The sequence below is a fragment of the Melospiza melodia genome, chromosome 1 (assembly GCF_035770615.1).
Source record: "Melospiza melodia melodia isolate bMelMel2 chromosome 1, bMelMel2.pri, whole genome shotgun sequence".
Classification (NCBI taxonomy): Eukaryota; Metazoa; Chordata; class Aves; order Passeriformes; family Passerellidae; genus Melospiza; species Melospiza melodia.
In genome coordinates, this window is record NC_086194.1 from 149,852,662 (window position 1) to 149,879,402 (window position 26,741).

Here is a 26,741-nt window from a genome sequence, read left to right on the forward strand (position 1 = left end):
TGCTGTAAACCACTGTCTCTCCTCTCACAAGCAGCAGAGGAGCTGCAGGCACTCAGGAGCAACCAGGCTTTCTGCCACGTGATCAAGGTGATTCATGATTTCTGCTCCAGTAAATCCCACCTAGAACTCTTCAGGATGTACTAAGGTTAGATGACAGACAACATGCAAGTATGCCTGTTGATTTAATATCTCCTGGCCATCATGCTTTGGCCTAACTGTTAAAACCCAAGTATTTTGCCCTGAGAAGGTTGTTGGCTGAAGTGGTCACAGGTTTCCAGCCACAATGCCTTTGCTGCAGTGCCTGTGCAGAGCATCAGCAAGGCTCTGTGCTGGCAAGGGGCTGCAGGGTCAGAGTGATGAGGAAAAAGGGATTCAAGCTTCAGAGTAGCTGTGTCAGCCTTAGTCCCCCCACTGGTGTGTTTGACAGGCACAGCTGCATCTGGGTACTAGTGGAGGCTTCCAATGAACAGTGGTGTCAGGGCATCCACAAGAACTAGTGAATGCCAGGCTTTGTGGTGTTGGTTGTGGAAACTTTGCCTAGCATATGGGAAGGGACATCTAGAGAAAGATCTGGGGAAGACCCTTGGGACTTAGGGCACCCAGTAAAGCAGTCAGGACAGTAAGACCTGGACCTGGCCACCCTGGGGAGCAGGTTGTCCACAGCACAGTCATGAGAAGTCAAAAGAGAAACACAGGTGTCCTGTTTATAGGCTGATGGAAACCATGGGAACAGACTGGGAGCTGACTGTACAAAGTCTCAAAAAATAATTGCTGAGGGGAAGCCATCCTTGCTGCCAGTCTTTTTTGGTAGTGCTAGTCCCATGAGGACCTGTTCTAACAAAGTACTAGTCAATACTAGTTTCAGCTCTTTGGTTTATCAAACAGAAAAGTAAAAAAAAGGATTTGATGCTGATTTTAAATATTTGTGGAAAAGATTTCTCTCACCAAGGAACTCTTTATAGTAACAGAGAAAAATATAAAAAGAATAAGCCTGGAAGGTTGTTTCCAGGCTAAATTTATTTGGCTTAAAGGTGCACATTTTAAAATAGGGAAGAGGTGAGGTGTGCAAAGGCTTATGTTGTGCAGGCAGCCTTTTGTTTGGGCTTTGAACAGATGGAGTTGTTACCATGAATACTGGGACATAGGGGACAGTCCCAGGAAAAGCCTGGACAACTGGTTTGGAGAAGGGTACCCTGGAGATGTGGGAGTAGGAAGGCTCAGGATGTTAGGGGGTTGCAGTCTTGGTTTGGGGATTGAGAGAATGAAGCTTGAAGGTATTTAAGCTGCTCCTGCCTATGCTTAGACAGGATCAGGCCTTCGTCTTCCTGCCTGTGGAAGCATTGTAAAAGACACTTTTCCCCTGGGACAAATAGGCATGTCTCCAGCACCAGGCATTTCCACTTCACTTCTTTGTAACTCTTTAGCCAGGTTGCAAGAGCAGAGTTTTTCAAATTAGGTTTGCAAAACGGCAGTCAGATTAAAATTAGTCCTTTTTATTTTCTTTTTTAACCAGGTAATAGAAATGAGAGCTTTACATTTTTCTAGCCTGGGAAATACTAATGTGCAAAGTCTGTACTTAATGTTACCTCACAATCAGCTCTTGGGACTCTTCTTTAAGTGCCATTCTGCCTGAGTAGAGATGTGCACTGAGTGTTTTCACGGAAGCATTAATTCCTCCTCCTTGGTTTTCTCCCACAGTTTCCAAGGAAAAGCCAGGCTAAAGGACAGAGTGAAAGAGCAGCCAGCCCTCTGCCTGTGCTGCTGAGACACCAGCCATATAGCAGGAAAAAGGTTTTCCATTCCTCCATCCCATGGTAGTCTGTCCCAAGAGTGCACTTACAAGCATCCACTGAGACACAACTTTGTATATCCACAGTAAGTGAGCTGCAGAAGTTCTGTCAATTAGCACAGACATTCTGTCTTGCTGCTCCATAAGTAAAGCCTTTTACCTCTACATAGTTGCCATCTTTTGGAATTGCTGGCTCCTTCCAGGAATGTGTTTTCTGTTCTGCTCCACATCCCATGGCACATTCCTCCAGTGCAGCAGTGTGCGACGTTTTGCACAAAGAAATGGGATCCAGTGGCCTGGTGCAAACCAAACCATTCCCCTGATTTCTCTTGCCAGGTCCTGTTTATCCACCAGTGTTTGTTAGCTAGACCTTACTCTGTTCCTAGCTCTGTCAGCAACTGGCAGGAAACACTGGCAATCAGAGCAATCCCCACAGCTCACTTTGCAGCAGACTCTTTGGATTCCTGCCTTTAAGTCATGCAGTGATTCCAGAGTGAGTGTAATGGGACATCTGAAAAGGAGAAAGTTGAGATCCAGCAGATGTTTCTCACTGATCTCTTCCTGGAGCGGCAGACTGCTGGGACTGAGCCAGCACTGCTAACCTGGGAAAACCAGCAGTGTGTGTGGCACTTCTGAATATCCAAGGCTGCTTCCCTTCCATGAAGAATATCTTACAGCTGCAGAGCTCTTTCCTGTGTACTCTCTGTGCTTATTCTCTCATGTGTAATTCTGACACGCACCTTTGGCCTTTTGCTTCCTTATCCCACAGGATTTTACGTGCTGTTTGGAAAACACGAAGAGCTTCCCATCCTGCCCTTAGCAGTTCTAGAATGGCAATGAAATCTGCACATGGATAACTGAAAAACAGATGGAGAGGCTGGCTCTGGATGAGAAGTAATTGCCCCTTCCTCAAGGAACAATAAGCAGCTACCAAAATATTTCCAGTACGAGGCTGGAGCATTGCAGATGGGCTGAAGAAGGAAGCAGAGATAGTGAACACTTTGAGCCACCTCAGCACAGAGGCATCTCTGAGATGTGCAGCCATTCAGAAGCACAGGCTGAGGGATGCATTTCTCTTCTTGAAGCTAGAGGCCAGTTGTCACCAATGTTTGCATGTTTGTGAGAAGTTTTAATCACAATTGCTTCAGATTTTAACATGCACATGACACAGTGTGTGGATTTTCTTTATGTATTTTTATTGATGGAGAGGAGGGAAACCTTGTTATTCTGAATTAATTTAAAATGTACAGATGTATTTGTTTTCATGATAAGACAAGGACTTGAACATATACGAGATCCAAAAGCATGAATGGAGGGCAGAGGCAAAAAAGGGAATGATTAATTGGAGTGCATTTTAAAATAGTAACTGTACGTAATGCTGAGCAAAGCTAAAATCTATTTTAAACTGTTTATACAGAACGGAAGCGTATGTTCTCAAGGTCTCCAGTTTGTCTATGTGGGTTGGTCAAAAAATTGTGACATGCTGAGAAAGGCATTTGTGCTTTGTTGTTTTTAGCAAAACTCACTTCCAACAAAATGGATTTAAAAGAAGAGAGGCTGCAAAATACGAAAAGGTCACAAAGCAATCTTGGCCCATGCTCTCCAGGAGGTGCATATGCCTTGAAACATTTGAGGAACTGCATCTCCATGCTTCTGACTGCCTCCATCTGTCATTCTTCAGGAGCCTTTTCCTCAAGCCCTCACATTTTTGTCTCTCAGAGGATATGGGCAGCTCCTTATTGCATCCTCCCTTGTACATTTTTTTGCCCTTACGATGGAAAGGAATGCTCACTGAAGCAGCTCTGTCCATTCTTGCTGGAAAGGGTCAGGCACTATGGGAAGAAAAAAAAACAACCACTAAACCCAGAGAAAGAACAGTTAGCTGTAGTCTCTATGCCACCAAAATATACCATTGACTTTGGGACACTTCCTTGGGTTCATCCTAATTTAAGGTTTGGTGGCAAAAGTATTTCTGCAGGCTGCCTTGCTGCACTAGAGTCTAAACACATGGTACAGGCGAGGTAGAAGTGAGAGTTATATCAACTTTTGGAAATGGTTTACAAATGTGTGGCCACCTGGTACACTGCCAGCTCACCAGGGGTGCAGAAGAAGGAGGCACTGTCCTGCTAGGAAGGATAATGTCAGTCTTATTTATGTGCTTCTGGAGTCTACTGATGGGACCAGGAGTACCGTGAGGAGCACAGGGAGGCTGGCAATGTGGTGGACATCACCTGAGGTTGTCCTTGTTCTGGAGGATGCCACCCATCAGGTGTTCCTGGAACAAAGCAGCTGTTCAGAAAGGCAGCAGGCAAACCAGGAAAAGATGCTGCATTGCTGCTAATGGGGCTGGTTCTTTAAAGCCAGTGTGGAATTGCAAGGGTACCACAAGCATGAGATGCCCTGCCAAGGGAGCTGCATTGTTGTGCTGGCTTCTCTCCAAAATAGAGCTTAATCTTTGGCTTTCCTTCTCAATTTGTTTGCTCTCCTTTTTTTCCTACCTTCGTTTTCCATTTTTAGACCTTGTGGATCAGCATCCTGTGGATTACAGAACACCTAGTTCTACAGCAGAGTGCAAAAAGAGGCACACCATCATGTGCCTTAAAATACTTATTCCTGCAGTATATATGTATTGTGACTTGGTATCATCTCATGCCAGTGCAGTGCTAAGAATCTATTGAATCTGTGAGCCAAACATGTGATTTGAGATCTCACACTTGTTTTGGATTTGCCACAAGAGCAATGCTGTTCAAGCCCATGAGGTGCCCACGCCATGGCTCTGGAGAAGCAGCACACAGCACTCGGGGTCAGCAGAGGGACGGGAGTTAATGCTGTGTCAGGGAGGCGTGAACTGGATGTATGAAAGCCGGAGCTGTGGCTGTGAAAAATGCCTTTACAGGGAAAAGAAGAGCGTGCTAACGTGTGGGGGAGGGAGGAAGTGAAAGTCCACAAAGCAGAGAAAGGGTAAACGAGCAAAACACCACCTTATGAGGCCCCCAAGTTAGATAGGCACTGCTGCATGATGTGTTCCATCAAAGAGCACTAACTACCAGGGTTACAGCCTGGCTGGGGTTCTGCTCGCATCCATGTCATCCTGTCCCTTCATTCAGCACTGCTGACTCTGATCTACCATTGCATCAGCCTTGATTATTCTTTCAAAGGCTATTGGGTTCACAGCCAATCTCTCCCTATTCTGTGTTTGTGTCAACATTGGTCTGCATCCACAAAATCTAGTGAGCAGATCGCTGTCACTTGCAGGCCCAGGGCATCTCCTTCCCTTTGCTTCACTTCTTTAGACATGACAAGGGGTCATGGTGGGGCACCACATAAAACCCCTCAATAGGCAGGCACAGGGTACCAGCATGTTCCTCCCTGCAAGCAAGGGCCAAGACAGCCCTAAAGCCAACATTTAGCCAGCTGAGATGATCTTTGATGTGACACAGGGTCAATAGTGACCACAGGAGCAAATGAACAGGAAAAATACACCACAGTAAGTGCAGCAGAGAATGGCAGTGGGAGGACCTGGCAGATGCTCAGGGGCTGATTCAGAAGGGAGATGCAGCCCCACCCATGCTGTTGTGAGCAAACTTGCCCCGCACCTCACGACACTGCTTTCAAAATGGGTTTAATAACACATGTCAAAATGCCACCTGGTTCCCAGCAGGAACTGTGGGGGGGGACACCAGTCAAACCAGGGCGAGACAGCTCAAACTGACCTGCAACAAAATCCAAGTGCCAACAAGTTGCTATTAAGCAGAACAGGTATTTTGACCTAATGGCAGAAATTGCACCTCTCTGCAGGCACAGGAAATGATGAGGTGGGGTGGAATCCAAGGGCATAAGAAGTAAGCATGAGAATAACAAACAATCATGACTGCTAAAAAAACCCCCAAGAAACTAAGAAACAAGTCTGCCTCACAGCACTGCTCCTTCCAGTTTCCTTTGCTGCTGCTTCCCTTCTCAGTAGACCATCATTTTGGGGTTTATTTGATCACCACGTTCAAGCTTGGGCTTAAACTGAAGTCTTGCTTCTCATCAATTGCCTCATCGTGAGAAGACAATGTCTTTCTTTTTTTAAATTTGGACTATTTTTAGGGGCTACATAGGTGCTAAAATGCCTTATCCTTGTGGAGCTGTGTTTTCTATGCATACGGTGCTTCTACAGATTTCAGTGAATTGTAATTTTGTTAAGCTTGGCTTGGGGTAATAAACGCCTTGCATTTTGTCTACGCTTAACTACCAAGAGATGTTCTTGGTTTTCACTCTATTTTAATGCAGAGTATTTGGTAATATCTGTGGGGTTTGGGAGATGTTTTTAAGTTAGAAAACAACAGTTAAACAAGAAGTACACAGAAAAGTGCTGCAGTGTATTTATAGTAATTTTAAGATGCAACATTTCAGTCTAATGTTTCCACTTATTTTACATTTTAACTTCTATTTATGCTTTTGTTCATACACTCTGGCTTGTTTCACCTCATGCGGGAGCAACACAGAGGAGAGGAAGTCCACAAGCCGGATAAACTGTAATTACCACAGGTTCATTTCGTCAGAGCTACGCAAAGCACAGAGTGCACGGGCCCGCCCTGCCTCTCTAAGAGCTCATCACATCTACCCCACGTCTCTGCTAACCTGCACAGAGGCATGGAAATACCCCTTTGGTGTGACAAATAAGCTTCATGCAGTGAATCAATTTTAAAAAATTGTCTACAGGGAATGGGAAGTTTTCCTTATTATCTTAGTAGAAGAAATCTCAGCTATGGGCGCTTATATTCTTCTTTCACTGTGGTGTTTAATTTTTTTTTTCCCTAACAGTCTCTTTGGAATGATCTCAATTGCAAAGCCATGATTTGGGCACACAGAGACCAATGCTGTGACCAGGATCTAAAGCACAAAGGGATAGAAGACAGAGCAGAAAGAAAAACAGCCACAGTCCCCTGTCCTGCAAGATCTATCCCTCGTTCTTCTAAAAGCATAAAAAGCTTCCAAGACTAGCCAGAGCTCAGCATGTGCTTGGGAGAGCCACTTTATTTGAAATTCTTGTCTAGCCAGATCTACAGCAACACCATAGTATGGGAACATGACCCTTGAAAAACCCTCTCCAGTTTCACATATAAGGCCAGCAGTCCTTAAAAATAGCATCAGCCAGGACAGAAGCTACTTTTTCACTTGCCAATCTCTGCCTGATGAAAGCAAAACTTCATTCTGAAAGCCACCTGCTTGCAAGCCCAGGACACAAAAAGCCTCCCTCTCCACAACACCCCACAAGCCCATGGACATATGCACTTTGAGTGTTTTTTTTTATAGTTGCCTATTTCCATAAAGCTCAGAAGCCAGTGACAAGATCATTTTAATGCAGATCAATTACAGCGCTATCAGTTTAATATGGAAGACATAGTTGCACAGAGGAATATTAGGAAGATTTTTTAAAATCAGAATGTTAGGAAATTCATTTTTCATCACAGGCTTATGTTTGACTATCTTAGATGTTGTGACATCTGGACCAACTTCCAGTGACTTACATATCAGAAATCTACTATACAGCTCCCTCATAACTGCTAACATGCTCTAGGCAAGACTCACAAGAATGGCCTAAAGCCTTCACTGTACTTCTTTACAGATTTTGTTGTCGTTGTTGCATTTTCCTCTCTTGGATCAGAACAATTCAATCATTCAGCCTAAGCTCTGCAAAAAATCAAGCTAACACCTTATAGTTCCTCTGGTAGGTATATTATGTTTGCTGTTTTGCCCTGGACGCAGAAGTGATCAAGATGCCAGGTTTGGAAGCTACAACAATTACGCAGAGAGTGGCAGAATGTCACCTCTAAGCAGAGATGCTGCCAGCATTTCACCTTTTCCTAACAGGTGCATAATCTGAGCAGGCACAAAGATTCAGCCACCCTAAGGCTGAATGCAACAAAGAGGTCCATAGAAGATAAAGAGCTCACTTATGCCTCCTTACAGGGCCTGCCTACATCTGTATTCATGCAAGTCAGTAACTCAAATCACTTGTGCAGTGGCTACAGCCTGTAAACTTCCTCTATATCCTTGCAAAACGTGTCCAAACCACATCTACTGCACTTTAAATTTGAATAAAATTCTTCTCATCGGAGGCTGTTTCTTTCTACTTTACTTAACCCTTCCAGCCTACACGGGGGCCCCCTGTGTGAAGGGCAGCCAGATCAGGATCCCCTCCTCTCCAGGGCCTCCCGAGAGCCTCTCCGAGCCATTTCTCGGGATCCCGGCGAGCAGGAGCGGGAGCAGCGCTATTCCGGGCCGCGCCCGTACGCCAAGCGCACAGGAATGCGGCTGGGAGCGGGCCCGAGGGCAGCGCTGCGCATCCGCCGGGGCTGCGGCACCGCCACCGGGCCGCGCTCCCGGGAACCGGGCGGGGCGAGGCTGCCTGTGCTGGCTGATCCCGGTGTGCCCCAGGACCGGACCCCGCCCCTGCCCGCAGCAGCGCTCCCGAGGGTCCCAAAGCGGGGCTTGGCGGCCTCAGCCACCCGGTCCGGCCGCTCGCGGTGGAACCCCGCAGGGCGCTCCGCCGCCGGGACGCGAACCCGCGGCCCCGCACCCCTGGCTCCCGCCGCCCCCCACGCCGGCGTTATGTAACGGCCGCGCGCCGCCATTGGCCAGCGCCGCCCGGGGCGCGCGGGCGCGGGGGCGGGTCCGGCGCGCGCGCACTGCCGGCCCCGCTCCCTCCTCCTCCTCCTCGTTCTCCTCCCGAGCAGCGGCGGCGGCGGGGCCGCGCGGAGCCTCCACAGCGCTCGGCAGGGCCGCCCAGCCCGCATCCCGCACGGGTGAGCAGCGCCGCGGGAGCGGAGCCCAGGGCAGCGGGGTGGGGCGGGGCGGGGGAAGGGGAGCAGGCCAGGCCCAGGGGAAGGGAGACGGCGCGGCCCGGCCTGCGCGCCACTCGCGGGCCGCCGCTCCCGGCTGCGGCCTCCGTCCGTCTGTCCTTCCGTGGTCCCTTCCCTCCCGCGGGGCACGTGGTGGGGCTGCGGCCGCCCCTGCCCCGCCGGGCCCGCCCGAGGCCCGCGGCCGCCCCCGGTCCCTGCGCGCCGCGGGCCGGGCCCGGCTGGGGCGTCCCCGGCGGAGCGGCCGCCCGAGCCCTCGCTCCGGGCCGGGGAGGCCGCGGTGCCCGCGCTGCCGTCCGTGTGCTCTGGCACTGACAGCGCACACAGCTGCCGGTGCCCAGCTCTAGGACTTGAAACTCCGCTCGAATTCTGGTGACTTACAAGGGAATGACCCCGTGTGAGGTATGGCTGTGCTGCGGGTTTCAGCCTCGCTTCCCGACGGTGCCCGTGCTGCTGCTGCTGTGATTTGGCAGCAAAAAATCCTGTTAGGATTTGGCAGCAGATTTTTTCCATGGGTTCTGTTTCCTACGTGCTCGCGCGTTCTTTATTTGGAGACGGCCGGCTGATCTGCTGGACTCTGTGAGGGCGTGCCTGATAGGGAAACAACACTTACCTGCGTTGTGCAACTGAAATTAGTGATTTGGCTTTGTAGATGAACTCATCATTCTTTCAAACCAGCTTTGGGATTATACCTTTTGTCACTTTCTTAGAATAATAGTAGTCTAAACCTTACTTTTCTCTGTTTCAACTGCATTAATGTAACTTGCAGTATTTAAACTCTCGGATTTTTGGTTTTGGACTTTGTGTGGTGGTTGATATTTTTGAGCAAATGTTTGTAGTCGTGTTTTCTTGTCTGTGACTTAACTAAAACCAGCAGTTGCCAAGTACGTGAAAGCTCAGTGTGGTTGGCTGTTGTAATGTAGTACTTATCAAAGACTAAAATACAAAGTAATATGCAAACACTTTGTGAAAAGAATTCTTTTTTGTTACATCTGAGTATTTTATGTCAGGAGCCGTCTGACTCCTGGACGATTGCTGTAATGCTGATAAAATAGAAGTGAAATAAAACCTACTGTTCCTTCTTCTGTATGCAAAGCTATTGGCAATATATCTTCTTCTTTTTTAAATTTAAAGTGGGAATCCAGTGGTCTGATGGAGCCATGCTGTATATAAACAGCATGAGGCCCTGGCTGGGGTGTTCTGAAGTAGCTGTAGCATCCAGTGGAATGTAGACTGGCACTTTTAGTCATACTGACATTGACTGTTGTACCTTATGGAAACTGTTGGACCCACATGTATTTCTATCTGCTCGTTAATGGAATTGTTGTTGTGTTCCATTTTATTAGCTGTACGGACTTGTGAGTTTTCTTTTAGAGAAACTGGTGGGGGAAGAGGAGGGAACACTGAAGATGTGGTTTGATACTTCTGCAGAGGGTTGCATGGTGGTGTTGGATGCCATGAAAGAGCCAGGCTGCAGCCTCAGAGGTGTCTCTCAATCCACAAGAGCTGTTCTGGGTCTCAGGGCCACTGTTTTGGACATGTTAGGCACATGTCCAAAGATTTCCCACAATACTAGTGAGTTTTCACATGTTGTTGATGTTTCATAGAAACTTAATTTTTGTAATGGTTTTCAAGGGCTTTCCATATGTATTTACTCGAGGTCAGTCACTGTTTGGGTAGGATTTTCTCTCACACTGGGAGGCCACTGTGCTGATGGGAGGGACTGTGTGACAGGCGTGGTGCAGCCATGAGTGTGTCTGTCCCGCAGGTACCAAACCTGGGGCAAGTGCCCAGGTCACCCAGAGGGGCAGGGGCCAAGCAGCTGCTGCCCTCCTGGGAACACAGGATTTACTGCTTGTCCTGAGAACAGTGGGCTTGGGTGGCAGGGCTGTGCTTCTGAACCGTGCGTGGACTGGGAGAGACACAATAGCAGAAATTGGGCTGCTGGGTTATAGAACCACGTGCTGAGTCCTGTTCTCTTGGTGTGCCCAAAGCCTCTCTGGTGTCTGCTCTGGGGGTGGGGTAAGGACTGAACTGGGTGTCCTGGTGGCTGTGTGCAGGTGGAGCGTGCTGCTGTGGAATGTGATGTCTTGATGCTCCCTGAATTGTGACACTTTTGTTTCATTTTGTCTTCTGGTGGACCTTGTAGTGGCATATGGCAGTAGCATTTACTTCCTTTGTGCTCCTGTGTTAGATGCAGTGATGGCTTCTGATGGGGGCAGTCTTTTTTTTTTCAAGAAATTGTATGCACATAAATGTGGCTGAAAATAAAAATACAATAGCCACCTGTAAAAATCACCTGTAAAAATAAAGAGGAGTGACCTATTGTTCTTGGAGTTCCCAACTTTAAAGCAGCTCACAAGCACCTAAAGCAGAAGACAATAACACATATTGGGTAATACTTTGATTTGCCTTTCTTGAACTTGTTTCAAGTTCCAGAGGAGAAGGTTGACTCTTAATAAACCACAAACAACAAAACCCTTGAATTTTTCAGTACCTTTTGAAAAAAAGAATAAGGTTTTATTAACTGTAAAGGAAACTTTTCATTATTCTGACTATTGAAAACACTTTTCAAAAGTAGAGCTTGAATCTTAGTAGAGGAAGACACCTTAGAATGGCCTAATAATTCTGGTGTTTATTTTAAGAGTGATACTGAACCCACAGGCTTTACATAGCAAAGAGTCGAACAGATGTCTGTTGTGTTTGAGTTATGGGAGTTGTAGGCCTTGTGGACAGAGCAGGTGACTGCATTGTGCTCATGGTTACAGCTCCTCAGTCAGATAGCAGCAGCAGTTTCTCATGTTTGTAGACTAAATGTTTTCTTTTTGTTTGTAGATATGGCTCGTGGACAGCAGAAGATTCAGTCGCAGCAGAAAAATGCCAAAAAGCAAGCTGAGCAAAAAAAGAAACAAGGACATGATCAGAAGGCTGCAGCCAAGGCTGCCTTGATATATACCTGCACTGTCTGTAGGGTAAGAGGAACTGAAGTCAAAATAGTCTTGTAGGGAGAGGTCTGTCTTCCTGCCTAGAACAGGATTTTTAGATTTTATAGCAGAAACTAAAATACTTAAGTGGTTGTCTAGCCTGTTGCTGTAAGAAGAGTTTGCATCTGTTGCGTGACTTGCTTACAGATTACTGAGCCGTACTGGTAATTGAGATAGAAAATCTGAGAGGTTGTGTTCAGGTCTGGTTTGGGTGGTTATTTTGCCTTTTGTATTACAGTGGTCTGCATGTGTTCTTAGTATGAGATAGAACATGTAAAAAGTGTGCAGTCAATTCTTGTTTAGTCTCTATGTGGAAACATATTTTCTTTGTGATGGAATTGGCCTGTCTTGGAATCAGTGGTAATGGATGTTGCTCTAGAAAGGAGAAGAGGTGGTGCCAAAAGCTTTAATGTAAGCTTGATACACAGTAACTTTTGCTAGAACAACTTATTTGACAAGAATAAAGAAATTTGAGTACTAATCAGATTATTCTTTTCCTTCTGGCTGATTTTCCTAAATGCTTCTTTTGGAGCTGAAGGATGAACTTGCCATTTTCACTTCAATAGTCAGTCTCAGAATAGATCTGCCACTTCAAATGTCTTAAATAGGATTCCAAATTGAGGATTGCTTACTTAAGTACTTGTAACCAGCTCCTCTTGTTGTGAAATCAGGCTGTAGTACCAATCACTTTGGGCAGTCGATGTCTGCAGCTGTGTCATAGCAAAAGTCTGAGATTGCTTGTGCCAAGTAGACACTCAGTTCATGCCATGTAACTTCTTGGCCTATTGGTAAACTAAAGAAATGGCTTTCATAAAGATTTGCTTGTGTAAAGGATAAATGTTTATCTTTAAGGCATTGAAAAAGAAAATGGTGAGGAGGGAGGTTTTCCACTAGGCCAGCCTGTGAAGTGCAGGAAGTGCAGGAAGATACCTAGCCAGAATAACACCACTGATGACCGTGCCAAAGCAAGTGTGATTGTGGTGCTTAAAAGCACCTCTGAAAATAGGTAGTTAAATACTCCATCCTACCCTGCAGCTAAATTAGTGGTGCTTCTGTCACTATAACAGTGTCATCAAGGAGGGAGTTGGCTTCTGGGGAAAGAAAATAAAATATAGTGGGGATTAGGTTTTGTAGTGTTATTTAACTCTTGTACTGTGCATAAAGTTTAATGTCTCTCTTTAATCAGACTCAAATGCCGGATCCCAAGACCTTCAAACAGCACTTTGAAAGCAAGCATCCTAAGACTCCACTTCCTCCAGAATTGGCTGATGTTCAGGCATAAGGTTGTCTACAGGTCATTACCTTAATTTTTAATTGATTGTCTGAGAAAGATGTAATACAAATTGGTTTTTTTACCACCAACAACTGTGACTTTAAACTTGCTTCAGATCTTTTAATATGAAAACTACTGTAGGTTGTAGTTATACCCCTGAACTGTTAAAAAGAGAAGAAAGAAGCAAGCTAGTTCTTACATGTGTGAAATGGCCGTGGCATTTCACTGTGCCCAGAGGTTTTAAAAGGGATTAATGTTATTTCAAATGGTCATTCTTAGGAATACTTCGTTATTTAGTTCTTGCTTTGAAATGTTAGTTTTGCTTTGAGCAAAATACAGAAGTAAAAATTGGTCTGTTACTATAAAACATGTAATGTAAACAGTGGTTTAGTATATTTCCAACAGTTGAGCCTTTTTGTTCCTGAAGCTATGCAAGTGAATGCAGAAAAATCTGAATTTCTGTGTTGACTGTAGAAGAGATTTCCCAGTAGGCAGTTGTTAGACTGTGACTGAAAGTGGTTATAATAAAAGGCTGAAATAAGATAAAAAGCAGTAGTATGGTATTTCATTCATCAGAGATAAGCACTGTAATGGTTCAGCTTAACCGAGTTGTTCTTGTTTTTTATAGGTGAAGTCATGACACCTATTGACTCCTCTACTGTCAGACCTTACATAACAAACCTGCAGCTGCTTTTCTAAAACTGTTGATCAGCAAAAATGAAGGGGCTACAGAAACATTCATATTTTTATGCTGTTCCCTCTTGGGCTTCATGCAAAGACAATTCTGTGTAAATGTACAGTTGTGCCCTATTTGGAAATCCTAAAAAATCAGTCCATACTTGTTATAAAAAATTTTTTACAATTGTAATTATATTGATGTTCATATTGTGTAAAATAACTCACTTAATAAAGTAGTACTTTGATTTTACAATATCACAGATTAACTCCTTGTAGAAATTCTGTTTCACCTTTCTGCATTATCTGCCTTATAAAATAATAAAAAATACAAAAGTGGAATTTTCCCCATCCTGCCAAAACATGAGCAGTATCATTCCACTGCAAGTAATGTACATTACAGTAAATTAGTCTTAAAGTGGAGAGGGAAGCTGCTCAGATTTACTGTCTGGTGTGCTGCCTGCTTGAGCCCAGACACTAGTGGTCAAGCTGACAGCTCAAGGTTCAGCACACCCCTGAGCAGCTGCATGAGAATCATGAGACTTCCTTCTAGTTTTTGTCCTGTGTACTGGAGTCTTGAATACTGCAAGCCATTTCAAATGGGATTCCTTTACTGTGAGGGATCATGTTCCTTGAAGTCATGCACTGGAGGAACTCTGGTTATGCTTGTTATCCTTTCTATTTAGGTAGATGGCTGAGGAAGCTTGAGAGGTGGCAGGATTGAAAAATGCTTGCCAAATAACAGGTTAAAGCAACTCTGCTCTTAGTTCAAAACTGGATTTTAAAATATTTTTAGTGATATTTTGAGCAGTCAACCACACATGTTCCCCCTCAAATGTGTCTGGTTATTTCTCTCTTGAAGGAATATGTAAAATAGCCAGCCATTAATAACCTTCCTTCACAACCAGCTTAAAATAAACCTGTTGGAAAAGAGCCAAAGTAACTAAAATAATATGGCTACTTAAAGAAATCGGATGTGATTAAAGTTGCAATGACAAGAAAAAGCTGGATAATAACTCTGGCCAAGACCATTTGAGCAGATAAACATAATTACCACTAAAGTGTTCTGGGCTGTGTTCTAATCCCAGATGTACAGCACAAAAGTAGTGGAGAAACATCCGAATTGTGCTGGAAGGTCTACTATACAAAATCCCATCTTAGGCATTTTGGAGGGGGCTTAAGAGCTTTGGTTTTTACTCTGCAGTTAGAAGCAGTACTAGAATTGCTGTGATGTGCAGAGTTAACAATGGATGTAAAAATTCCAGCAGTCCAAGTAACCCTTACTATGCAGCAGGACTATACATCTGACCTTCAAATGGCTTCCTAAAATCTAGGACCATAGTCTCAAAGACTCATTCACTTAAAAGAATGCACTTGGTATTTTATTATATAAAGTCAAAACCTTTGTCCACTCATTTTCTCTTTATTGAACTACTTCTGTGAGACTAGCTTCCTGTCCTCTTTGCTGTGACAGTATCTCTGTAAATACTTACTTTGGCATAAAGTTTCTCTGTATTATAGTCACTCTGGGATAACCTGTATACCACTTAACTTTTATAGATAATGTTACTCTCCTCAGCGTAATCCACTACTGCACTTGTACACCTGACATCAGAATGTAACAATTCATTTATTTTTCTTTAATGTTATTAATACATACATCCTGACAAACTGGCTCCACAAGGCAAGAAATCTGCTTTCAACCTATGTGCTGTATGGGGGAGAGGTACTTCAATGTTCTAATGCTGTAGTTTGTCTAAAAATACGCTGGGTAGAAATGGAAAAGATGTTTCTTGCACTGATTGGTATTGGAGAAAATGGTTTTACTCTGGAAAATGTTTGGGGATGCATCTCTAAAGCTTGGGCCTGAGGTGAAGTAAATGTTCTATTCCTTCAGTTCAGATTGTGTAGCATTAAATAAAAGACTTATTTCATAAACAATCTCTGTTAATGAGCACTGAAGAGCTGGAAAGCTGCATCATTAGTGGGATGGTTACCTTCAGTTAGAATTGTATTTTCAAATCTCCTATGATGCTCAAGTTGAAAATGCCCTCTGAAATGATGGGGTTTACATGTTGGAAACCAAGGGTGATCCTCAGTTCAGTAAGATCTGTAATAACTGTCAGTTCAGTAAGCTGCAATAACTGTCATCTTAATTATAGAAGTAATTGAAAGCTGTGACTGAATTGTTAAAAAGGCTGTACTAAATGTGGCAATAGCCCTCAGTCAGAGTACCTGCAATACTCATTGTACCTAAAAGATCAGAGGAAGGACTAGTTCTGCATCATCTCTTCCTGATCTGAGAGACAGCGCACCCTAGTACCTGCCTAAAGACACAGTTGTGCATTGTAATGTGTCTGATTAAAGAGAATTAAAAATATAAACCATAAAATGTCATATTTCCTGCCTGCTTTTGCTGCACCTAGAAAATTAATTTCCTAGCTGTGACAGCCATGTAACTTGAAACTATCTAACAGTGTAAGAAAGAAAAATAGACATGGAATGTTTCCTGTATTCCCTTGAGAAAGATTAATTTCTGTGCGGGGTCAGCATTCAGGTGAAGGACTCTTACTGTGTCAGTGTGGACATCAGCTGTCATGGATACTTGTGGAGCAACTTTAAGAGGGGTTTTGGATTTTCAGAAGCCTTCATCTTCTGGGAATCTCTTTAAGCAGCATTTAAATTGCATTTTAAATTAGGCTTAAAATATTCTGAAAAAAAATCTCAGAGAGTAAAAAGTTAGCAGGTATGGTTATGATGAGGCCATCATCATGGGGACTACTGAGTAATCAAGAACAGTTTTTCGATTTTTGTTACTCTGGCTTATTTCTGTGCCTCTGCTTTCACCTATCTCAGGGCTTCTAGTTTCTCACTGTCAAAAAGCTGTGTGAAAAATCCAAGATAGAAGTTGCAGACAGTTGCCATGTAGCCTTAGGAGAGCAGTTTATGCAGTGCTCTTGAAACATCCCTAGACACCATCCCCTGTGGTTATTTGCTGAAAACACTTCTGCTCAAGTAAGTAAAGCTGCTGACCACGGGCTGTTTGCAGACCACATAGCAACGAAGGAATTTGTGGCATTTCTATAAACTATACTGATTTCTTTTCTAATAGGTAGAATGTCTTATCATCAGGTACTGATAGGTTTTCCCATTTTTACAAAAAAAAATTGTGAATTACTGGGCTTTACTAGAAGTGGGATCTTCCAGGGTCTGACAAGTAATTTTGGTTAATCCTGTAGAAGCCATAAGCAAAGTAAAGATCAGTTTGTGTTTCTGTCTACCCAGCCACTTTCTGCTGTGTGTAACTTGGGGGCCTTTGATTTGCCTGTTTAGAACCTTACAGCTTTTGGAGTCAACTTTGAATTCAGCTCCAGATCTCACTTTGCACTGCTATTCAGTGTGATTTTGCTCTAGTCCAGACAGTGGAAGAGTGTCAAGTGCTGTCTGGTATGTTTTTAAAACTATTTTGAAATATTTTAATACATTGTCTATTGTGTTATAGGTTTTGTATAGATAAGGCACAACAGAAGCTCACTGAAGGAGTTATCTTGGGAGCTTTTAAAGAAAAGTAGATTGGGTTATATGTATGTTTTATAATTCTCTTATGTAGCATTTCACGCTGGAGTTCCTGGGAAAGGAGAAATCTGTAGTTGTCCCAACATAGTTATCTAACAGTTCAAGCTATGTCTCAGCTTTTATAGGAAATATGACACAGCTTTCCTCTGAGAACTACTGTCCATTAGATATATGAAGCCAAGGTCCATACAGCACTTTGATGGCACGGCACACAGATTTTTGTGTTCCTTCTTTGTAGCTGTGACAATCAGTGTGCAAAGTGTAGCTGAAAGCTGGAGCTCTCTCAGAGGACTATGGATTAAGGGAAATCTCGGGAATATATCTAGTCCATCTCCCTACTCTGAGATTGGGTAAAATCTGCCCGGACAAACCACAAAATGTTCCTCTAACCCTTAAAAGCTTCCAGTGAAAGGGATCCCACAATCCCAGACCTTGGAAGCAGCATGTATCACTGCTGTAACCAGTGCTGAAGTGGACAGTTGTCACAGCAAGAGTTTATCCCTGCCAGTGAAGTCAATTGCTTACTGTTCTTATTGGCAGTAGATGTGATGAATAGTGCCTTTATTTGAACATTGCTACTGTGTTCTCCTTGTCTTCAGAGTAAACCCAGTTAATTGAATCACTCTTCATAGGTCACAGTTTCTAAGTCTGGCAATTGTTGATGCTCTGGATCCTCTACAGTTTGTGCTCTTGAATCATATGGTCCAAGATATGACCCAAAGTGCTGGCTGAGGCTAGTGCAGAGTAGCTGGAACAACTAAGGTCTGGCACTTGCATGCACTGGAATTATATTAGGCTTTTTGCAACATCATCACAGATTCATTTTGGTGCCACTAATAATTTCCACTTTGTACCTCTATTTAGTGTCCACATACCTGTCTCTCAGGTTTAAAACTGTTTACCAAGTTCATCCAGGTGTGGTGTCATGGAGGATATTGCAGATCCTCTTTTACTCTCTAGTCTGTATTGTTCATGAACACATTGATGGGTTACATTAGCAAAGCCTTGCAGGACCTCACTTGAGTATCTTGCTAGACTCCAGTAAGCCTTTGGTAATTCTTGAGAGCACTTTGTACTGCTGTGATTCTCTTTGTGGTCAGGATGGACTGGAGCCCTGTATCTGCGAGGACTTTGCAGACTGACAATGTCAAAGGCATTTATAACAACAGGGAGATGTGGAGGATCTTGTGTGCCTGTGGCCACCAGGACAGTTTTCACAAAGAAATGAGAGGTGGTGAGGTATGGCACAGTTTGTTCCTGTGCCATATTGTCTGGCTGTTGCTTGGTTACTTCTTCACATGCATTTACAAAGGGAATTCTATAAAAATTATCCTAGCTCTTTCCCAGGTTTAGGTTGACTGACAAGAGTCCCTTTATTTTTAAATTACTTTTGCTTGTCCCACTACTCTCTTGAGTTCTTCCCTGTGCTCTTGTGAGTTCTCAGAGAGCAACACTCATGGTCCCTAGTGACACAGCTGATTGCTGGAGCATCCTAGGATAAGAGTTATTAGCTGTTGTCAACTTGAATTCCATCAAAGTCCTCTGACTACTTTAGCTTACTCTTTCAATTTCTTAACATGGTTTATTAACTTTTGAGTGAAGTCAAAAATGCTGTTGATTACTTACTTGTAAATCTTTCATTTTCTTTCCTTCTTCATCAGATAATTGACCTATACTTAACTTTATCTTTCCTTAGATATTTGTAGTCTTTGTATCTGCCTTTTAGAATCTCAGCTGTGTTTTTGGACTCTGAAAATGAAGGTGTTACTGTATTGACTTTGGAGTTTTCTAAACCCCAGTCATTTGTCTGTCTCTCAGGATCCACACTCCTATATTTGCAACCACTGTGGTGAACTCTTTGAAGTATTTTTTTTTTGCATGGTTTGCCCACTGTTGAGCTATCAGAAGTTTTATATATTCCATCCTGATCTGTTCAAAGCCCCAAACATGCAAGAGCATTCTCATTAAAGTTTGAGTTCTGCTGAATATTTACTTACCTACAGGTTATCAGTGAGAAGGACCAGGCTGGCCTGATAAATCTTAATGTGCAATAGTAGTAAATGTTGGATGTAAAACTGCAGAGCATTAATTAGATTAAATGCTTCAGTGACTTTTCATCAGACATCATTCTGGCCTCTGGTTTTCTCTTCCTCTGGTTTTCAAGACTGTCCCTATACTTTAATCATCGCTGCCTATCTTTTCCATGTGGATGCCAATGTAATCCAACCCCTCACAAGAGCACATCATATCTGTCTCCTTATCCTTAGTTTACCAAGAGAAGAGTAATACCCAAGCTGCCTCTGTGGCTTTTTCAGTGCTTTGCAAAATTAAAGTATGCCTGGACAACAAATCCATGTTAATTGTGCAGTATATTGTAGACTGTCAGGATAGGTCTTAATTTTTAATTTCTTATTCCTGATATGCCTTCAAATTTCAGTGGCCATTACCTACTGATAGTTTTTACTTTCTTTTGGTACACATTTTCTTTAACTGTTGATAATGACTGCATATTTTTCTATGAAATGGTTGCTTTATTTATTTCCTGTGAACATTTGTGGATCCTTTGAAGAGGGAAAATGAAGTGTTTCCAACCAGAAGAATAATAAAAGAATGATGTCTTCTTAAAAAAAACCCACAAAAAGTCTAAAATGTTTGATTGTGTCCTCATGGTATTCAGAATTGTTCTTATGGTCATTACTCACTTTTGTTACAATAACGCTTAATGAAGTTGTATTTTCTGTTGGAGACACAACTCAGATTTTATATCACTATGGGCTGTGTGCAGTAAGGGAACTGATCAGGATGTCAGTGGAGCTCCTTTTCCTTTCCACACAAACTGAGGGAAAAATAATTTTTATTTCTGACTGGTTTTCGGTTGCTGCATTTTTATTTAGAAATAAATTTACATTCGTTATGACTTTACAAAAAATTGCTTAACCCTAAGAGATTTTCTAAGGGACATCTGCTGGTGTTAGCTCTTATCAGATCAGTGCTAGAAGAGAATATTCTTATTGAGGTCTAAGAAATAGTGTTTATTGAAGACCATGTTAAGTAAGGTCAAGAAACAGTAAACAGCTGCTTTTTGTTACTGCAGTAAATCATTCAAAGAATTTGCTGTTATGCATCTGAAAACAAGAGCTGTTAGCAGCTGAAAGAATGTGACACTGTCTGCACCATAACCACCAATAGCCAAGGAGGACAACTTCTCAGCTTCTGGGCTGACTTCTAAATGGACAAAGCCTGCCTGTATTTTTCTCAAACAATAATTGAATTCTACATCACTGAAGTCAGTAGGAACTCAATTTTGTCATGTGCTAAATACTCACACGTGCAGAAAACTGCTAGCTTGAACACATTTGTAAAATCGATGTCACATTACTAAAATCAGTGTAACTGATGCCTGTATATCAGAAGATAATTTATGTGTGGCTGGAAGATGCAGTAGTGTGTCTAGAAAACATACACAGTGTTGTACCAAGACAGGCTACAAATTCTAATTGATAAAGTCAAAAGATGGTTTTGGGCTGTAGTCACCGTCAGTCCTCAAAATTTCTCCTTTTATCATAAACCTTTTGATTGGAAAAAGGTGGGCAATATGACTGTAGACCTCAGAGAGGTTAGTGCCCTATGGACAGAGATTTGGATACCACTCTCTTAGACACTTCTGAAATTATTTACCTCTCTTGCTTGCTCTGTAACTCCAGCCATTTTTTTAGGACCCAGCTCTCTATGTTGTGCCCCATTTCCCCACTTGTGGTGGGTGAATGAGTAGGAGCACAACAGTATAACAGTAAAATTAAACTGTCCAATGCTGATGCTGCCTTGGCTGTGCTATTTTTAGTCAGTGGTGGCTGGACTCCACCTTTCACTCCCTACCAAGGGACGGAAGCAGCCTGGCATCTGCAGAGGTGCTTGCTGAGACTGCATTCCTCACCTGCCACTGTCAGACATGGGGCTCATGGAGCCCCACAAGCAGTGTAACTGGTCGTGTCTAACTGGCCCTAGGCCCTTCCTGTTAAAACCCTTGACTAAGGACAGCCAGATTTGTAGAAAGGGACATATCTTAAAGGCAGTTCTGTTGTTCCTATTTGTGAAAATGGATGGGTAGAGGAAAAGGCTTTCTGTCATTATGAGGGATGGTGGGGTCTTAGGGCTGCAAAATCACTTCCCGCGGTGCTGGACGTAGAGAAACACTTGAGAAATACACAAACTACACAACAAATGTTCTTTGGTGCTTGCATTTTTTTAGTCAGAGAGGTGAATTCACACTGGAGCACCTGGTATGGAATCCCTTTCCCAAGTTCAGGCAAGTGAGCAGTCAGCCCATGGAAGGGTCTGGCAAGCGGAGGTGCCTGTGTGGGGAAGCTTTGGGAGCAGGGAGTCTGCATTTCTGGGGGAGCTCGGCAAAGACAAACACCTTTCCTTCACAGCTGCCCTGCATGAGGAAAGGAGGAGAGGCAGTGGCTGATCCCAAATAGACTGTAAGAAAGTTCACTTTGCATTTGCTTACATGAAAGGCTTTGAGCACTTGAGGCTGGCTCAGGATTGATTGATTGATTGCTAATGATGGTTAGGGTCCATTTAAAGGCAATAAACTAACATGTCTTGATGAAAATGTGCTTTATATGGCACCCATGACAGATATTTTGCAAGTACTGACACACCATGCCTCTAACTAATGTGGTAATGACTGTGCTAAGTGCTTGAGTGTTTGGGGATTTTTTCTCCTCCATCCCTCCTTGTTGTCGGTATGTCTATACCAGACATCCTTATGCTGCACTCCTCCTTACCATACTCATCTCTTCGAGTACAATTGAATAGGCTTGTATATAATTGGTGTCTCAGGAAGAGAAAAACTGTATGGGAACTTTAACAAAACTGATGCTGATTTCATTGTCAGCAGTGAAGTTTATGAGCTGCTTTTGACCAGAATTTTATTCCCACAGATAACGTGCTGTAGAGCTGGCAGGGAGAGAACAGAAGTCCTTCCATTTCCAGGAAGCTCTGAGGGAGAAAATGAACAGGAAACCCCAATGAAAGCAGTCCCCATTCAAGAGAAGACTAGAACAGAAAAATGGGAACATTGAAAAGTTCCACCAAAAAACCAGTATTGTCACCTATGAACTCGACAGCCAAAAAGTGCTGCTTTCCAGAGTTTTCTTTGCAAGAGGTCCTGGCTCTTGGGCAGATGTAAGCTCTACTTAGAGCTCATTGCCATTGTTGCTTAAACTGGTTATCAGAGAAAGTGTTGAAATGTTATTCTTCCTGAAGGTTAGTTGTCCAGTTTCTTAAAACAAGTAAAGCTATTTCTGTCCCCTTGGAGAGTGAATGGAAGCAGATTAGAATGAAACAGATGGTGCAGAATTTAACTTTAAATCAAGATTCTTATTGAGACCTGTCTGTCTCAAGCCACTCTTCAGGCAAATTGATATGCAGAGACATTAAACAAATAATCCCGATGGTCACCCTGGGGTCAGTTTGTTAGTTAAAGATTTCAGAGCTCAGGACACATTGCTTATTTTTTGAGGAAGGCATCTCCTGTTTTTCTTCAGCTGTAGGAAATACCACCTGTTTTAAAAGGTGGATCCCAATCTGTGGATTCATACTGTGTAGAAATGGTCCTTCTTCTAATTTAGCAAGACTATCAAAACGAACATTATTTATAAACCCTTTTTGTCTTCTGACCACTGCCATTTTCTGGTTTCTCCATTCTTACAGCAGTCTTTTCTTTATCCCCATTTCCAGCCAGTTTTCTAGGAGAGCTGTATTAAGTCTTTCCTCTCCAAAAATATGAGTGAGCTACCATTTATACTCCCAACAGCTCCTCAGTCTTTTTCTTTACTGTGGAATGAATCACGGCCACTGTCTTTGACATATCCAAATGAATGTCTAACCAAAAGCTGTAGCTCTATACCCCTGAAAGAAAGCTCTTAACCTCTTGCCCACAATGCTTCTACCCCTTAGTCTTTTTTGCATTGCTACAACTATTATGTCCCTTTGGATTGCCCATGAGCCCTTGGTTTGGTTTGGGTCTTCATTTAGATCTCTCTGTATCAGTTAGACATCTTGCCAGTTCTTCTGCCTTCCTTAGTCAATGCTTTTTTCCAGGCTCTTTACACGTCCCCTGTGCAGCACCCCTCCCTCTTAACATCCAGCCTTCACATACACTGCCTGGCCCTGCTCATTTCCACACTCCTGGAGAGTGTTGGTGCAAAGAGCTGCCCAAAAGTCATTGTCCTCACCTGATCATTGTCCTCACCTGTTGTTTCCTGTATGCTCCTCTCCTCCCTCTCAACCTCACTTCCTTCCTTCAAAGCTCTGCTTTGCCAGGAAGCATCCCAGGAGCTGGTAGCAGCTGTCAGGCTGTTCCTGCTATCCTCCCAGTTTCTCTCCTATTTCCCAGCACTTGCCAGCTGTCTTTGCAGTGGGGTCTCAAATAGCACCCGCCACAGTTGTCTCCAGCTCCATGGCCAGACTTCCCAAATGCCCGGTGCTCACAGCCACACCATCCTGCTTCTCAGGCCACACTGACAAGCCTTTCCCCTGCAGAAGAGGTGCAGAAGTTGTTGCAGCTGATAGATGCTGAACCAGCTCTTTCTCCTCTCTGTGTTCCTCACTGTTTGTGAGCAGCAGCAGGGCTCTCTTGCTCCTTTTTCACTGAGTTAATAGTTTATTTCACAAGGTCTTTGCTTTCCAGACTATATATTTTTTAATTCTGATTTACCGCCTTGGCCCTTAGCATTCAAATTCATCTATCTTTTTTAAGACTACATTTCCCTCTGCCATGCCACCCTCTCCTTTTTAACCCTTCATCACACGTGACCTTATTTAGTGACAAGAGAACTGGCAAGTCAGAGACACAAGAGCAAGCCTTGGGTCCAAATGGGGCAGAGAGCAGGGCTGCACATCCACAGCCTCCCCCATGCGATGCCCTCTGTTCCCTGCTTGCTGTGCAGTCTCAGTATAGCAGTCAATAGGTAGATTTTTTATTGCCATGTGCAGCTGGTAAAGGGTTAACCCAGAGAGGAAGGTTTAGGAGCAGCCCAAAATCTGCTCTCCCTGCATTTAAAACCACTGTGAACCTAAGCAGCCCTTGTTTTGAAGTGAGCAACCAGACAGCTCCTTACAAACCTTGGGTGTTTCACACTATGTGTTTAAAGTAATTAATCCCAGGTCAAGGCTTGCCACTCTGGTTTTACCCTCAGTGAACCCTGAACTGACAACACCTTGCAGATGGGCTTTGCTGAATTTCCAGCATCTCCTGCCCAACCTGCTTACTTCTTCCTCTTTCTTGTGCTTCATCATCTCGCTTATTTCTCATTTAGTGTCCTTCTATCTGGAGGCACCTGCCTTGTGCGAGAGGAAATGAATCCCCAGCCCACCTGCCCTCCTCAGCACAGTGCACAAGTGAGAGTGGGCAGTGTAAAATCCACATGAGGGATCCCACCTATGCAGCTCAAGTGCTGAAAAAATCTTAGGAGCAGGACTTGCTGAGCCCAGCCCTTACATTTTGGGGCAAGAGCTGGTCTTTGTTTTGCAGCCATTACTTTTCCTTTTAGCATTCTCTCAGGATCACTAATATGCCTTAGTCCTCTCTGTTATCCAGAGTGCAGTTTGCCTGTGTGTTCTGCTGTATCCTGTCTTTTCCAAAGCATCATTACTTTCTGGGCACAAGCAGTCAGGTGCTGGATTTGCTCAGCTTGACTGTGGATCTGCATAAATGTAATTCTTGTATATATTGATAGGGGCCTATCAATTGACGAAAACATTCTTTGGATGCTGATTCAACTTCATCTGTACGATTAGCTCAAAATTTGTAATTGCCTTTGTAGGTGCCATCTCTTCCTGCAAGTACATTTTCCCTTTAAAAAAATCCCAGGTGTTTATAATCACAATTTAATAAGCTATATTTTCAGTCTTAACTCTTGCCAATTCAGACAGATCTGCAGGAGTAATTCTTCAAGTAGGTACCAGGATATTCCCTTCCATGGTGATTTAAATTAGCCAAACAATAACCCCTTCAGTGATTAAAACACCCAAAAAAAGTCAGAACAAAAATCTTACCATTTAAGTCTGTGTTAAACCAATTCATTGGAGTGACACGATTAAAATCTTGGGGCCAAATCCTGCTTGTCCTCTTCATGTAAGTGCTGCTTTTGAGAGCAAAGGGATGAGTGAGAACAGTATTTAGTCCATGCATTAAAAATGTATATCCTTTGACTGACAGGGAATGGGCTGGCAGAACAAATGAAAGCACCCTGGGGTAAGAGGAAGAAAGCTTCAGTTTGTTGCTGCAAACTGCACAGGAATAAAAGTACATTTTGTTCCACTATTAAATAAGGAGATTGGGGATATAATACTGTCTCTTCTGCAGCACTTCCATTTTCTGCTCTTGGCAAAGAGGATAAAACTGTCCACAGCTGTAATTGTTCCATCCAGCACTCACATGCCTGGGAGAATTAACGTGATCTGCAGAATCTGCTCCTCCTAGCTGCGAGCAGCCAACACCCACTGGCCCCTGAGTCCCAGGGGCCGCGTGCTCCTGTGCCCATGCTGCACCCTGCCAGCTTGTGCTGGACACCCAGAGCCTCCTTTCTCACCCACCTTTGTCCTGGGCAGGAGGGCACTGCTGTCCTTGTAATTCAGCTGCTTGGAAATGGAGATGAGAGCCGCTATCCTACGTGAGCAGCCCCAACCCTGTGGCTGCAGCGAGGGCAGGATGCATTGGTGGGTGCCTCCAGCTGCCCACGAGCTGCCAGAGCCAGCCTTCCTGGCTTCATCTGTCTCGGGGGGTCTGATGTTGTATTTTGAGTTGGATTTATTCATTACCTTTGTTTGCAGGTTGGGCTGTTTTTGTCATTGTTTTTGTGGGGTTTTTTTTGGTTTGGTTTGGTTTTTTTTTTTGCAAGAGGAATTCTAGACAGACATTAATACTACAAGAAACAAAGCAAATTCCAGGAACAAATTACCTCAAATTTTGCACAGTGTAATAACACTGCACTTCTACCATCTTTCCAGACATTCAATAGTGATTGTTATAGTTTGAATTATTTTGTAATGTTCTTGTCTAGCTTTTGCCAAAGCAACGCTTCCCTATTTGTTACCCGGCTGTTTCTCTGGGTGATTTTTGTATTCATGTTGTACCTGATATTTTTCATGCCTCCAGAGCAAAGCCAGAAAACTCCTGCATTAGTGCTGAGGGTAGCCAGGGAGGATGAGTCAGCTTTTATGATTTCCAGTCATAAAATTAAGACACAGTAACCAATGAAACCTGCTAATTGGGGCAAGCACCTTGCCATTTTATTAGTTTTGAGCATGTAATTTCTACTTAGATACAATTATTGCAAAAAAAAACATACTAAAAGAAGCATCTTTGGATGCCTCACCACCCAAAGGCAGGATGATGCCCTTGCACCTGGGCACCCCTTCAGCAGAGCAGCTGAGCAGAGCCCTATGAAGCTGCATTTCTTTGCCAGCTTGCCACCACACATGGTCATTGCTGGGACACATGCCCAAGGCCAGCTCAAGGGAGCGTCTGCAGCTGTTGAGCCTTGTGGATGGATTGGGGTTTCCACAACCAGGCAAGCCTGGTGTTG

The 26,741-nt window shown here is 43.7% G+C and overlaps 1 protein-coding gene and 1 long non-coding RNA gene across 3 annotated transcripts; one reads left to right on the forward strand and one right to left on the reverse strand.

The window, feature by feature from the left end:
- Positions 1-1,477: 1,477 nt before the first annotated feature.
- Positions 1,478-9,190, reverse strand: LOC134426545 (uncharacterized). Its single transcript, XR_010029999.1, has 2 exons — positions 9,019-9,190; positions 1,478-3,621 (listed from the first exon to the last, which is right to left on the reverse strand). It is a non-coding gene; the product is annotated as an uncharacterized LOC134426545 (long non-coding RNA).
- On the forward strand, positions 8,476-15,961 carry ZNF706 (zinc finger protein 706). Of its 2 annotated transcripts, none has more exons than XM_063171617.1 (4): positions 8,476-8,583; positions 11,473-11,609; positions 12,808-12,904; positions 13,523-15,961. In XM_063171617.1, the coding sequence occupies exons 2-3, from the start codon at positions 11,475-11,477 to the stop codon at positions 12,901-12,903; spliced, it is 231 nt and encodes a 76-aa protein (XP_063027687.1). In that variant the 5' UTR covers positions 8,476-8,583; positions 11,473-11,474; the 3' UTR covers position 12,904; positions 13,523-15,961. The 2 variants fall into 2 exon arrangements, with proteins under 2 accessions (XP_063027687.1, XP_063027681.1); XM_063171611.1 differs by having other exon boundaries at positions 8,477-8,583; positions 12,808-12,915.
- The last annotated feature ends 10,780 nt before the right edge of the window (positions 15,962-26,741 follow it).